Source organism: Macaca thibetana, chromosome 16 (assembly GCF_024542745.1).
Source record: "Macaca thibetana thibetana isolate TM-01 chromosome 16, ASM2454274v1, whole genome shotgun sequence".
Taxonomy (NCBI): domain Eukaryota; kingdom Metazoa; phylum Chordata; class Mammalia; order Primates; family Cercopithecidae; genus Macaca; species Macaca thibetana.
In genome coordinates this window covers 51,726,418-51,739,684 of record NC_065593.1, presented here as the reverse complement: position 1 = coordinate 51,739,684, position 13,267 = coordinate 51,726,418, and the positions used below count along the sequence as shown (strand labels likewise).

Here is a 13,267-nt window from a genome sequence, read left to right as displayed (position 1 = left end):
AAAAACTCAGAAGAGGATGTGTGTCATTTTGTCTAAGGAAGTTGAATAAGATTTTGCAGGAAAGGAAACATTTGAACTGAATTTGAAGGTGAGTGAGTTCAGGTGTGTTTGGGCTAAAGCCCAGGCCAGGCTGAGTGGATAGCGGGTGGGGAGGGAGTGTGGAAACACATTGCATGCAGGAAAGAGTGGGGAGTTTGGGGCGACCGAAGCACAGGGAGGGAAAGTTTAAGTTATCAATTGTGTGAAACAGCTTTCTGTGTTGGCCTGAGATGTTTACAGCTGGAAGCAGTGGGGAGCCAGTGAAGTTTTTTATAAAGGTATTAGAGGTGGGTTTCTGTGGGTGATCATTAATCACATGTTTTCCCCCTTTAAGTGTAGTCCTACTTGAGAAATAGACATGGGAGTGGAATGAAGATTAAAACATCAGCTGTATAGGTAAAACTAGAATGGAAAGTGTGGCTTGAGCTGGTAACCGTAGGGGCTTTCCGATGCCTGTGCCCTGAGTTAGATCTTGGTGTGGGGAGAGCCTGGGTGTGCAGAGCAGCACCCTCACGCCACCCCAGCCATCCATATGGAGCTTCAGCCACCATAGACCAACACTCACGGAAGGCAGAGGGATAGGCCTCTAGACCTGCTTCTAGCAACCAGGCTGCTGCTCTTGCTTGTGGTGGGCCCTAGTAAGGCAAGAGTGAGAGGAGGGAGGCACCAGCTTGGTGCTGGGTTCTTTGAAGATCTGTGTGTGCACAGAGTCTTTCTCTCCATCTTACCAATCAGGTGAGTCACTGTCACTGTGGGAAGTAGTAGGGGTAGGGGCATGGGTCACCTTCCCAAAACTTCTAAGAAGTTTGTATTCTATGGGCTTGGATAGGGACCATGGGAAAGGAAGAGAATGGTTGCCCATAAAACTGGCTCTAGGCCGGGCGCGGTGGCTCAAGCCTGTAATCCCAGCACTTTGGGAGGCCGAGACGGGCGGATCACGAGGTCAGGAGATCGAGACCATCCTGGCTGACACGGTGAAACCCCGTCTCTACTAAAAAATACAAAAAACTAGCCGGGCGAGGTGGCGGGCGCCTGTAGTCCCAGCTACTGGGGAGTCTGAGGCAGGAGAATGGCGTGAACCCGGGAGGCGGAGCTTGCAGTGAGCTGAGATCCGGCCACTGCACTCCAGCCTGGGCGGCAGAGCGAGACTCCGTCTCAAAAAAAAAAAAAAAAAAAAAAAAAAAAAAAAACTGGCTCTAGTGCAGCCTCAAACTTCTGGACCTAAGTGATCCTCCCACCTCAGCCTCCCAAGTAGCTAGTACGTATATGCCACCACGCCCAGCTAATTTAAAAAAAATTTTTTTTTTTTTTTTTTTTTGATTGAGATGGGGTCTCTCTCTATGTTCCCTGGGCCGATCTCAAACTCCCAGCCTCAAGTGATCCTCCTGCCTTGGTTCCCAAAGTGCTGGGATTATAGGTGGGAGCCACCATGCCCAGCCCAAACCTGTAATTTTTTTTTTTTTTTTTTTGAGATGGAGTTTCACTCTTGTTGCCCAGGCTGGAGTGCAGTGGCGCAGTCTTGGCTCAACACAACTTCCACCTCCCAGGTTCAAGCGATTCTCCTGCCTCAGCCTCCCGAGTAGCTGGGATTACAGGCACGCGCCACCACGCTCAGCTAACTTTGTATTTTTAGTAGAGACGGGGTTTCTCCATGTTGGTCAGGCTGGTCTCAAACTCCAAACCTCAGGTAATCCGCCCGCCTTGGCCTCCCAAAGTGCTGGGATTACAGGCATGAGCCACTGTACCGGGCACAAACCTGTAATTTTTTTTTTTTTTTTTTTTTTTTTTTTTTTTGAGGCGGAGTCTCACTCTGTCGCCCAGGCTGGAGTGCGGTGGCCGATCTCGGCTCACTGCAAGCTCCGCCTCCCAGGTTCACGCCATTCTCCTGCCTCAGCCTCCGGAGTAGTTGGGACTACAGGCGCCCGCCACCTCGCCCGGCTAATTTTTTTGTATTTTTAGTAGAGACGGGGTTTCACCGTGTTAGCCAGGATGGTCTTGATCCCCTGACCTCGTGATCTGCCCGCCTCGGCCTCCCAAAGTTCAGGGATTACAGGCGTGAGCCACCGCGCCCGGCCACAAACCTGTAATTTTTAAGTTTCATATGCTATTTTTTTTTTTATTTCTTTAATTAATTAATTCATTCATTCATTCGAGATGGGGCCTTACTATGTTGACTAGGCTAGTTTTGAATTCCCGGCCTCAAACAGTCCTCCCACTTCAGCCTTCCCAAGTGCTGAGATTATAGGTATGAGCTGCTACATCTGGCCTTCTTTCTTCTTTTTCTTTTTCCGTGTGCTATTTGACCTTTTCCAAGGTACCAGCCTCCCCTTCTCCCTGAGATATCTTTTGATATGGAATTTCATCCCTAGGGCAGGACTTTTTTTTATTATCCCTCAGAAATACACTGGACACCACGTTTAAGTAGACATTCAACATCTGCTGTCATAAATTGTTGTGAATTTTTTGACATGCTTGCCCATAAGCTTTTCGAAGGCATAGACCATATCTTAGCTGAACATGTGGTCTCTTAGTGCAGTTCATAGCGGGGGTTTATGGTATGACCTATGTAGTGTCACCTGTATAGTGACAGCACCACTGCCTCTGTTTCTCTTCCTCTCATGATGGCAGCGGCATCTCAAGCCAAATATGGGGTATTCCTCTCCCCATATTTCTGTGTTCACATGTGCATTGACCTCCTTTTTGGCAGCAAGGGGGCCAGGCCAACCACCCCACAGCAGCTGTGGTGACGGAGAAGCAGCAGATGCTGGAGCAGCACCTTCAGGATGTCCGGAAGAGAGTACAGGTGATGCAAGTTACAAGCCTTGGGCAGGGAGCTTTTATTAATTTTTTTTTTTTTTTTTTGAGACAAGGTCTTGCTTTGCTGCTCAGGCTGGGCTGCAGTGGCATGATCACAGCTCACTGCAGCCTTGACCTCTCAGGCCCAAGCAGTTCTCTTACCTCATCCTCCCAAGTAACCAGGACCGCAGGCGTGCACCACCACGCCCAGCTAATTTAAAACAAAATTTTGTAGAGATGGGGGTCTCCCTGTGTTGCCCAGGCTGATCTCAAACTCCTGGGCTCAAGTGATCCTCCCAACTCAGTCTCTCAAAGTGCTAGGATTACAGGCGTGAGCCACTGTGCCTGGCCACCAGGGAGCCTTCTCTTGGGGATACTGCCTGCAAGTCCTCCATGTATCTTTTTTGAGGTTTTGGCTTCATTTGAATTCTCCTCCGATACGTTATTTTTTCTGTTCCCAAGGAAATCTTTTTTTACTTCTGTTTTTTTGTTTACTTATTTTAAACAGGATCTAGAACAGAAAATGAAGGTGGTAGAGAATCTCCAGGATGACTTTGATTTCAACTATAAAACCCTCAAGAGTCAAGGAGGCAAGTGAATATTAGAGACGTTAAAATCTCTAGAAAGTGAGTTTGTGTTGTTGAGTTGAAAGAGTCATTTGTCTTAACTCTTAGATCTTAAGGCGGTCGGGGCGCAAGGGAGTTACGGGTGCTCAAAGGAGCCTGGTCATTAAGGACAGGAGTATTCCCTCAGGTCAAGGAGTTTTTCCTTCCTCCGCAGACATGCAAGATCTGAATGGAAACAACCAGTCAGTGACCAGGCAGAAGATGCAGCAGCTGGAACAGATGCTCACTGCGCTGGACCAGATGCGGAGAGTAAGGGCATCGGTCGGACCACTTCCCCTGTGTGTCTCGCTCACTTGCGGGATTTCAGCATCTTGTGGCAGAACTTGCTTGGTTTCTAAGAAGTTCCTGCTCTGGAGTTGACTAAAGAATGTGGTTAGAGACTGTCTGAGGAAATGTTTTCTGACTTTGTTTTGGTTTCCAACCAGAGCATCGTGAGTGAGCTGGCGGGGCTTTTGTCAGCGATGGAGTACGTGCAGAAAACTCTCACAGACGAGGAGCTGGCTGACTGGAAGAGGCGGCAACAGATTGCCTGCATTGGAGGTCCGCCCAACATCTGCCTAGATCGGCTAGAAAACTGGTAAAGGATGAAAGAAGCTTTTCCTTTCTTTCTCGAAAGCTAGATTGAATTCTGATCTTAACTGCAGGCCCACAGAATTGGTACTCTATCTCCAACGTGGGGACTTTTCCATATTCAAATTTAACCCAATAATTAAAGTTTTTACTTTATTTCGGCTGGGCGGAGGCCAAGATGGGCAGATCACTTGAGGTCAGGTGTTGGAGACCAGCCTGGCTAACATGGTGAAAACCCATTTCTGCTAAAAACATAAAAATTAGCCGGGCATGGTGGTGCATGCCTGTAGTCCCAGCTACTCTGGGCGGCTGAGGCAGGAGAATCACTTGAACCTGGGATATGGAGGTTGCAGTGAGCCGAGATCGCACTACCGGATGCCAACCAGCCTGGGTGACACAGTGAGACTCCATCTCAAAAAAATAAAAATAAAATAAAGTTTTTACTTTATTTGGAGAAACTTTGTTTAAAAAAATGTATTTATATTATTATATTTTAAGTATATTTTACTTGATTCAATTAAGGCTTTTGGTTTAACTGTATTTAACAGATAAACAAAACTTTTAATTTTAGTTATTTTAGTAATCTAAAACAACGCATGCCCTTTTTAAGGGGAAAAATCCAAATACAGAAAATTAATCAAGTGAAGAAAAAAAATTTTTTTTTTTTGAGATGGAGTCTCGCTCTGTTGCCCAGGCTGGAGTGCAGTGGCGCGATCTCCCCTCACTGTAAGCTCCGCCTCCCAGGTTCACGCCATTCTCCTGCCTCAGCCTACCAAGTAGCTGGGACTACAGGCGCCCGCCACTATGCCCGGCTAATTTTTGTATTTTTAGTAGAGACAGGGTTTCACCGTGTTGGCCAGGATAGTCTCAATCTCCTGACCTCGTGATCCGCCCGTCTCGGCCTCCCAAAGTGCTGGGATTACAGGCGTGAACCACCGCACCTGGCCGAAGAAAAGATTTTTAAATTAAATCATCAGCAGTACTGGTAGTTAAAATTTTAGTTGACGCGCAGTCTAGACATCTGTCATTATGTATATACACATAAAGACAGAAATTTATACAGTTTATATTAGCAGGATCATTTTTTTTTCTTTTTTTGGAGTCAGGGTCTCACTGTGTTACCCAGTCTAGAGTACAGTGATGCAATCATGGCTCACTGGAGCCTTGACCTCCTGGGCTCAAGCAATCTTCCCACCTTTGCCTTCTGAGTAGCTGGGACTACAGGTGTGCACCACTACACCTGGCTAATTCTTAAATTTTTTATAGAGACAGGGTCTTACTTTGTTGCCTGGACTGGTCTCAAACTCCTGGGCTCAAGGGATCATCCCACTTTGGCCTCTCAGAAGCGCTGGAATTATAGATGTGAGCTGCTGTGCCCAGCCCAGGATCTTTATATGCTTTTCTGTAATCTGCACTTTTACCTTCATCCAGTATCTTACTGCACACCCTTCATGTGCAAGGCCCTATAGTGAGCATGTTGCACCAGCTTGCCCTAGGAGACACTTGAGATACAGAGCCTGAACTGGAAATTTAGGGCAACTCTATATGAGAATGCCTGTCTATTCATATCCTCACTAACCCCGAGTGTTGTTAATTTACTGAAAGCAGTTTTACATGCTTCCTGACCAGGGAACGAAGAAGCTTAAGTTCTGGGAATGGGAGGATAGAAGTGCCAGAAAAGAGTTAGGGAGTTCAGAAATCCCTGCAGCAGTCCTTCTCCCTCTCCTTTCACTTTCTGTCTTTCTAGTCTTTTGGTTTATTACACTAGTGATAAACCATCAAAGAATGATGGAATGATGCTAAACTTCTCTATTCTTTTTTTTTTTTTTTTTTTTTTTTTGAGACTAGAGTCTCACTTTGTCACCCAGGTTAGAGTGCAGTGACACGATCATGGCTTGCTGCAACCTTCTCCTCCCAGGTTCAAGCAATTCTTAGCCACAACCTTCCAAGTAGCCAGGATTACAGGCCCATGCCACCATGCTTGGCTATTTTTTTGTGTTTTAGTACAGATGGGGTTTCACCATGTTGGCCAGGCTGGTCTCAAACTCCTGGTCTCAAGCGATCCACCTGCCTCGGCCTCTCAAATTTCTGGGATTACAGGTGTGACCCACTGTGCCTGGCCTAATATTCTCTATTCCTGGAGATAGATTTAATGAGCTTTTTCTTACTCTCTATTCACTTATTCCTTGTGCATGTTATCAGTGTCTTGAAACATAATGTTGTGTCCTTTGATCAGTTGAAGGCTGACATTGAAAAGGTTTATGGGGATTGGGTGTCGTGGCTCACGCCTATAAATCCCAGTGCTTTGGGAGGCAGAATCAGGAGGATTGCTTGAACCCAGGAGTTTGAGACCAGCCTGGGCAACAAAGTGAGGTCCCATTCCTACAAAAATTTAAAAAACTAGACATGTGCCATTACACTTCAGCCTGGGTGACAAGAGTGAGACTCCATCTCAAAAAACTAAACAGGCATGGTGGCACACACCTGTAGTTCTAGCTACTCAGGAAGCCGAGGTAGGAGGATCACTCGTGTCCAGGAGTTGGAGGAGGCAGTGAGCTATGATCATGCCATTACACTGCACTGGGCCACAGAGTGGGACCCTGCCTCAAAAAAAAAAAAAAGAAAGAAAATAAAGGGCTCATGTAGTTCAAGCCCTTTTCTTCATGAGAGGGGAAGCTAAGGCCCATGATGGTGAAGGGCCTGGCAAAACTTGCACAGATAGTGTGTGACAGAGCTGGCTCAAATCCATCTTTGTGAGCTGTCTGTGTTCATAGACAAGTTAGGATGAATAAGGTAAGTGCTAAATTTCATATTTCATGTTCTGCATATCTGGGCTCAGATGCTTGTCATTTTCCAATGATAACTCCATCAATGCCTCCTAGTGGTATAAATTTTAATACTTTTATGCCCAGGCCCCTCTTAGAGATTTGAGATTTTAGGAAGGAACTAGTAATAAAAGATAAAATAAATTATTTTCTGGCCAGGCGCAGTGGCTCACATCTCTAATCCCAGCACTTCAGGATATTGAGGCAGGTGGATCACCTGAGGTCAGGAGTTCAAGACCAACCTGGCCAACATGGCAAAATCCCATCTCTACTAAAAATACAAAAATTAGCCAGGAGTGGTGGTGGGTGCCTGTAATCCTAGCTACTTGGGAGACTGAGGCAGGAGAATCACTTGAACCTGGGAGGCGGAGGTTGCAGTGAGCTGAGATTACACCACTGCACTCCAGCCTAGGCAACAGAGTGAGACTCTGTCTCAAATAAATAAATAAATAAATAGGCCAGGCACAGTGGCTTACACCTGTAATCCCTCAGGAGGCTCAGGCAGGAGAATCGCTTGAACCCGGGAGGTGGAGGTTACAGTGAGCTGAGATTGCACGACTGCGCTCCAGCTCAAAAAATAAGTAAACAAATAATAACAAATTATTTATTTATTTATTTATTTTCAGCATCCACCCAACGTGGTGAATAATTCCTCTTTTCTTAATGTCACTGAACTGTAAACTTAAGATAAAAAATTGTAAATTTCATGCTATGTATATTTCACCACAATTAAAAATATTCCTTGTTCTTATTGTAGAGGTCTCCATGTCTCCAGTATTTCCTGCCCCTTCTCCATCTCACCTACATACATTCACTTTGGTAATTAACACCTTTCTTAATTTATTGGCAGGATAACGTCATTAGCAGAATCTCAACTTCAGACCCGTCAACAAATTAAGAAACTGGAGGAGTTGCAGCAAAAAGTGTCCTACAAAGGGGACCCCATTGTACAGCACCGGCCGATGCTGGAGGAGAGAATCGTGGAGCTGTTCAGAAACTTAATGAAAAGGTAACTTAGCATCCTTGTCCCTTTCCCTCATCTAAAAAACACCTAAAGACTCATGTGGTAGAGTGAGAGGCGGGCTGACTTCCGGTCGCGGCCGTGGCGTGTGAGCCCGTCTTCTCTTTCCTCAGTGCCTTTGTGGTGGAGCGGCAGCCCTGCATGCCCATGCATCCCGACCGGCCCCTTGTCATCAAGACCGGCGTCCAGTTCACTACCAAAGTCAGGTAGGCCACGCCACTCCTGTTTCCAGTAGAGATTTTACTGAGGGACACCATTAGGGTAGAGTTGGTGGCCAGGGTCATTCTTTCCAGGTGTGGTGTCACAGGCAGTACACTGTTGTGCAGGTGAAATTTGTTTCCATACTAGCTGCTTGCTCTGATTCTGATGTCAAAAGCAAAAGAGCAGTCATCTTTTCGAAGGTACCTGGGCATATTCCTATGATTGCAGACCTGGAGTCTCAGACCACAGCTTCTCCTTCTGCCCAAGGGACAAAATAATGTCATCTATTTTCTGTTCTTTGAGGCTATGCTTCCCTGTGGATTTTAAGGGAAAGAGTAAGGCTTAGTGATGGGGAAGCTGAGAGGCCCCAGGGCAGGTGGGTGGTGGGCCTGTAGGGTGAGGTGTTACTTTCACACTCAAGTCAGAACAGGTGTGCTGGCGTTTTGACCTTCTGCAGCGAAATTTCCCTCCTCAGAAACTTAGTATGGTGTTGGGTTTCAGGATTAATAGAACAAAATGCCAGCATGTGTTCCTGTAATATTTTTCATTATATGGCTTTGATTGTCCTTTTGCGAATCTCTCACAGCTTTAAGTTGTTAGTTCTCAGGCGTTTTCTCAGTACTTTTGGCTTGAAGGGGCGATATTCATCCTTTGTTTTTGAGACAGGGTCTCACTCTCACCCAGGCTGGTGTGCAGTGGTGTGATCTCAGTTCACTGCAACCTCCACCTCCCAGGTTCAAGTGATTCTTGTGCCTCGGCCTCCTGAGTAGCTGGGACTAGAGGTGCTTGCCACTATACCCAGCTAATTTTTTTTTTTTTTTTTTGAGACAGCCTCACTCTGTCGGCCAGGTTGGAGTGCAGTGGTGTGAACTGGACTCACTGCAACCTCCACCTCCCGAGTTCTAGTGATTCTCCTGCCTCAGTCTCCCTGAGTAGCTGGACTGGCACACTCCACCATGCCCAGCTGATTTTTGTATTTTTAGTAGAGACGGGGTTTCTCCATATTGTCCGGGCTGGTCTCAAACTCCTGACCTCAGGTGATCCACCCGCCCCAGCCTCCAAAAGTACTGGGATTATAGGTGTGAGCTACCATGCTTGGCCTATTTTTTTTTTTTTTTTTTTTTTTTTTTCGAGATGGAGTCTTGCTCTATCACCAAGGCTAGAGTGTAGAGGCTCACTGCAACCTCCGCCTCCCAGGTTCAAGTGATTCTCCTGCCTCAGCCTCCCAAGTAGCTGGGATTACAGGTACCTACCACCACGCCTGGCTGATTTTTATACTTTTAGTAGAGATGGGGTTTCACCATCTTGGCCAGGCGGGTCTTGAACTCCTGACCTTGTGATCCACCCGCCTTGGCCTCCCAAAGTGCTGGGATTACAGGTATGAACCACCGTGCCCGGCCCTATTTTAATTTTTTTAAAGAGAGAGATAGGGGCCGGGCGCGGTGGCTCTCGCTTATAATCCCAGCACTTTGGGAGGTTGAGGTGGGTGGATCACCTGAGGTCAGGAGTTCGAGACCAGCCTGGCCAACACGGAGAAACCCTGTCTCTACTAAAAATACAAAATTAGCTGGATGTGGTGGCACGCTCCTGTAATTCCAGCTACTTGGGAGGCTGAGGCAGGAGAATCACTTGAACCCAGGAGGCAGAGGTTGTGGTGAATGGAGATTATGCCACTGCACTGCAGCCCGGGTAACAAGAGCGAAACTCCGTCTCAAAAAAAAAAAAAGGAAAAAAAGAGAGATCGGGAGAGAGAGGATCTCGCTCTGTCACCCAGGCTAGAGTGCAGTGGCATGATCATAAGTCACTGTAGCCTTGAACTCCTGGGCACAAGTGATCCTCTTGCCTCAGCCTCCTGAGTAACTGCTACTACAGGTACATGATACCACACCCCGCTAATTTTTACATTTTTTATAGAGGTGGGCTCTCGCTTTGTTGCCCAGACTGTTATGGAACTCCTGGGCTCAAGTGATCCTCCCAGCTTTGCCTCCCACAGTGCTGAGATTGTAGATGTGAGTCTATAATTACAGACAGCTTGGCCTATTTACCTATTAGAAATGAAGAATTAGGAATTTTACATTTCTTTAAGAAAAGTTATGGAAGAGTCTACTGACTTTTTTTTTCATTGGATTTTTTCTTTTTAAATAGGTTGCTGGTCAAATTCCCTGAGTTAAATTATCAACTTAAAATTAAAGTGTGCATTGACAAGTAAGTACTTCTATCTTAGCTCTTTTTTTCAAATGAGGAATGGAAAAATGAGTACTTTGATAGACATCATTTGAACTAGAGACTCTGTCTTTATTCAGAGATCTTCATTTTGTGTACAAAAGTTTTCAAAAGGCTTGGGGTGCATTGTCATTTGTGTGCCTGAACAAAGCCACAAAGCTGGGGGTACAGATTTGATTTATGGTTGCTATTGTGACTACCAGTCCCTCTTTTTCTTTATTTAGTTTTTTACTTGTACATGTCATTCATGCATGTTATATATAAGACTGAGATTATGTGTTAATTAATGACTAGGATACATTCTGCAAAATGTATCGTTAGGCAATTTTGTTGTGCAACCATTGTAGAGTATATAGTCCTTACACAAACCTGGGTGGCAGAGCCTACTGCCCACCTATGCTATGTAGCAGAGCCTGCTGGTCATAGGCTGCAAACCTGTACAGTATGTTACTGTGCTGAATACCATAGGCAATTGTAACACATCTCAATGAAGAAGGAATTTTTCAGCTCCATTATAATCTTATGGGACCACCTTCATATATGCGGTTTGTTGTTGACTGAAACGTTGTTATATATTCTTTCCATACATAGCATGTGGAAAGAATAGATCTCTTTTTTTTTAATTGTTCCGCACTTTACCATATATTGGAATACTCAAAATTTCATAATACCTTTCAGGATGTAAAATACACATACCCTTTGAAGACATTAGAAAGAGAAAATGTGGCCGGGCACGGTGGCTCACGCCTGTAATCCCAGCACTTTGGGAGGCTGAGGCGGGCAGATCACCTGAGGTCGAGAGTTCGAGACCAGCCTGACCAACATAGAGAAACCTTGTCTCTACTAAAAATACAAAATTAGCCGGGTGTGGTGGCGCATGCCTGTAATCCCAGCTACTTGGGAGGCTGAGGCAGGAGAATCGCTTGAACTCAGGAGGTGGAAGTTGTGGTGAGCCGAGATCACGCCATGCACTCCAGCCTGGGCAACAAGAGCAAAACTCTGTCTCAAAAAAAAAAAAAGAAAGAAAAGAGAAAATGCATACTTATTTTTAGTTGATATAATTATCTGGAAATTTCATGAGAATGCACTGGAAAATAATGAAATCAGGGAGTTGATGAAGGTGATAGGTTTAATAAGTACATATGCAATATGAAACATAGGTTCCCCCCCTTCCTATGGGGAGGCAACCAACTGTGCCTACTACACAAAGGTGTTACGTTTTTTAAAGAAATGCCCAGGAGCACAGAGGTTTTTTCATGAGAGTAAATAACAGGTGGTCAAAGTAGGCTTTTTGAAGAAACACGGAGCCTATTTTATTAACAATGGTCTGTGTTCTTACAGAGACTCTGGGGATGTTGCAGCTCTCAGAGGGTAAGTTCAGCCTAGAGGCTTCCTTTTGTTCCATTTAACCTAACTTCATCCTCTGGCTACTCGGTCGCCTACATAGTTGATTGTTCTCCTGTGATTCAGATCCCGGAAATTTAACATTCTGGGCACAAACACCAAAGTGATGAACATGGAAGAGTCCAACAACGGCAGCCTCTCTGCAGAATTCAAACACTTGGTATGTGGGAGGAGCTCGCCTTCACAAAGGGCCTCTGGCTGAGGGAGTGGGCTGGGGAGAGCCTCACAGGACACCTGGCTTTTTCTTTTCTTACAGACCCTGAGGGAGCAGAGATGTGGGAATGGGGGCCGAGCCAATTGTGATGTAAGTTTTGTTGGGGATGAAAGACAACTGGGGTGTTTTCCTTGAGGGAGAAAGGGGTAAAGATCCTTCTTAATCCCCAGAATTAGAAACATCAACCTGTTCTTTTAGCTGTAGTTATTCCAGAAAGTCCGAGCAGGCCAGAGTGACATGAACAGAAGTTCCATGTGCCATGAAGCTCTCTGGCTTGGAACATTTCCATGAATGTCTGGGAGTTGGCTCCTCCTTAAGGAGAAGTGGAAAGTCCCTAGCTGAGTTGTTCTCCACACCCATGTGTTATAAAGTAGCTTTCCACCTTGCCTGGGGCTTTCCAAATTCCCCATCCAGCTCCTGCGGCTGACCCTGCTTGGCTCCGTTTTTAGTGCCCTGTTTTTCTCTCCCACTGAGGTGGGATAGGGGGTGTAAAATCAACAGATCTGAGTTAAACTTTAAAATAAATGACCACCTTGTGTTAGCTTGCTTAGGAAAAGAGTAAATAAAATAAAACAAACAAAAACCCATCTTGTTTTTTATCCCCCTTATTTTCTGCTTTTCATTGATTCAGATTATTGGCTTCTTATTGTCAAGATAAACTTTTAAAAAACAAACAAACAAAAAAAGGTAAATGTGACTGAAAGCTAGTTTTTAATCATTTTTAAAAATTGTGATGTCCTGTTCTTTTTCTCACATTTGTCCCCTGAACAATTCTTCCTTTTTAAAATGTAGCAGTTCTAACTGGGCATGCTGGCTCACACCTGTAATCCCAGCAGCACTTTGGGAGGCCGAGGCAGGCAGATCACTTGAGGTCAGGAGTTTGAGACCAGCCTGGCCAACATGGTTAAACCCCGGCTCAACTAAAGATACAAAAATTAGCTGGGTACGGTGGTGCGCACCTGTAGTCCCAGCTACCAGGGAGACTGAGGCACAAGAATGACTTGAACCCAGGAGGTGGAGGTTGCAGTGAGCCGCCACTGCGCTCTAGCCTGGGCAACAGAGTGAAACTCTGTCTCTAAAATAAAATAAAATGAAATAAAATAAGATAGCAGTCCTTTTAAAAAATGTGGAATTTTACTTGACAGTAGAGTGAAGTAACCTGTATGCAATGATACAGGAAAATGTACATGACATGTTTAGAAAAAGCAAAATGTAAAATAATTTGAATAGTATATTAGTATATGTGTTTTAAAAATACACTAAACTCTCATGTGTATTCATATGTATATTAAGAAATTCTGGAGGAATATACACCCAGCAGTGCTATGTATTAGTGCTGCTGTTTGTG

The 13,267-nt window shown here is 45.2% G+C and overlaps 2 protein-coding genes across 9 annotated transcripts in view; one reads left to right on the top strand and one right to left on the bottom strand.

Annotated features, from left to right (window-relative positions):
* ATP6V0A1 (ATPase H+ transporting V0 subunit a1) overlaps nucleotides 1–13,267 on the bottom strand; it is a 360,020-nt gene that overhangs the window by 198,152 nt on the left and 148,601 nt on the right. The gene's annotated exons all lie outside the window — the stretch shown is intronic.
* Nucleotides 1–13,267, top strand: part of STAT3 (signal transducer and activator of transcription 3) — an 87,791-nt gene that overhangs the window by 58,554 nt on the left and 15,970 nt on the right. For all 8 annotated transcript variants that reach the window (XM_050762600.1, XM_050762597.1, XM_050762599.1 and 5 more), the window contains 10 exons: nucleotides 2,747–2,842; nucleotides 3,344–3,425; nucleotides 3,616–3,710; nucleotides 3,887–4,038; nucleotides 7,707–7,865; nucleotides 7,991–8,083; nucleotides 10,224–10,283; nucleotides 11,643–11,672; nucleotides 11,772–11,865; nucleotides 11,962–12,009. In XM_050762600.1, coding sequence (XP_050618557.1) covers nucleotides 2,747–2,842; nucleotides 3,344–3,425; nucleotides 3,616–3,710; nucleotides 3,887–4,038; nucleotides 7,707–7,865; nucleotides 7,991–8,083; nucleotides 10,224–10,283; nucleotides 11,643–11,672; nucleotides 11,772–11,865; nucleotides 11,962–12,009 — 909 coding nt within the window. The remainder of the gene's footprint in view (nucleotides 1–2,746; nucleotides 2,843–3,343; nucleotides 3,426–3,615; nucleotides 3,711–3,886; nucleotides 4,039–7,706; nucleotides 7,866–7,990; nucleotides 8,084–10,223; nucleotides 10,284–11,642; nucleotides 11,673–11,771; nucleotides 11,866–11,961; nucleotides 12,010–13,267) is intronic.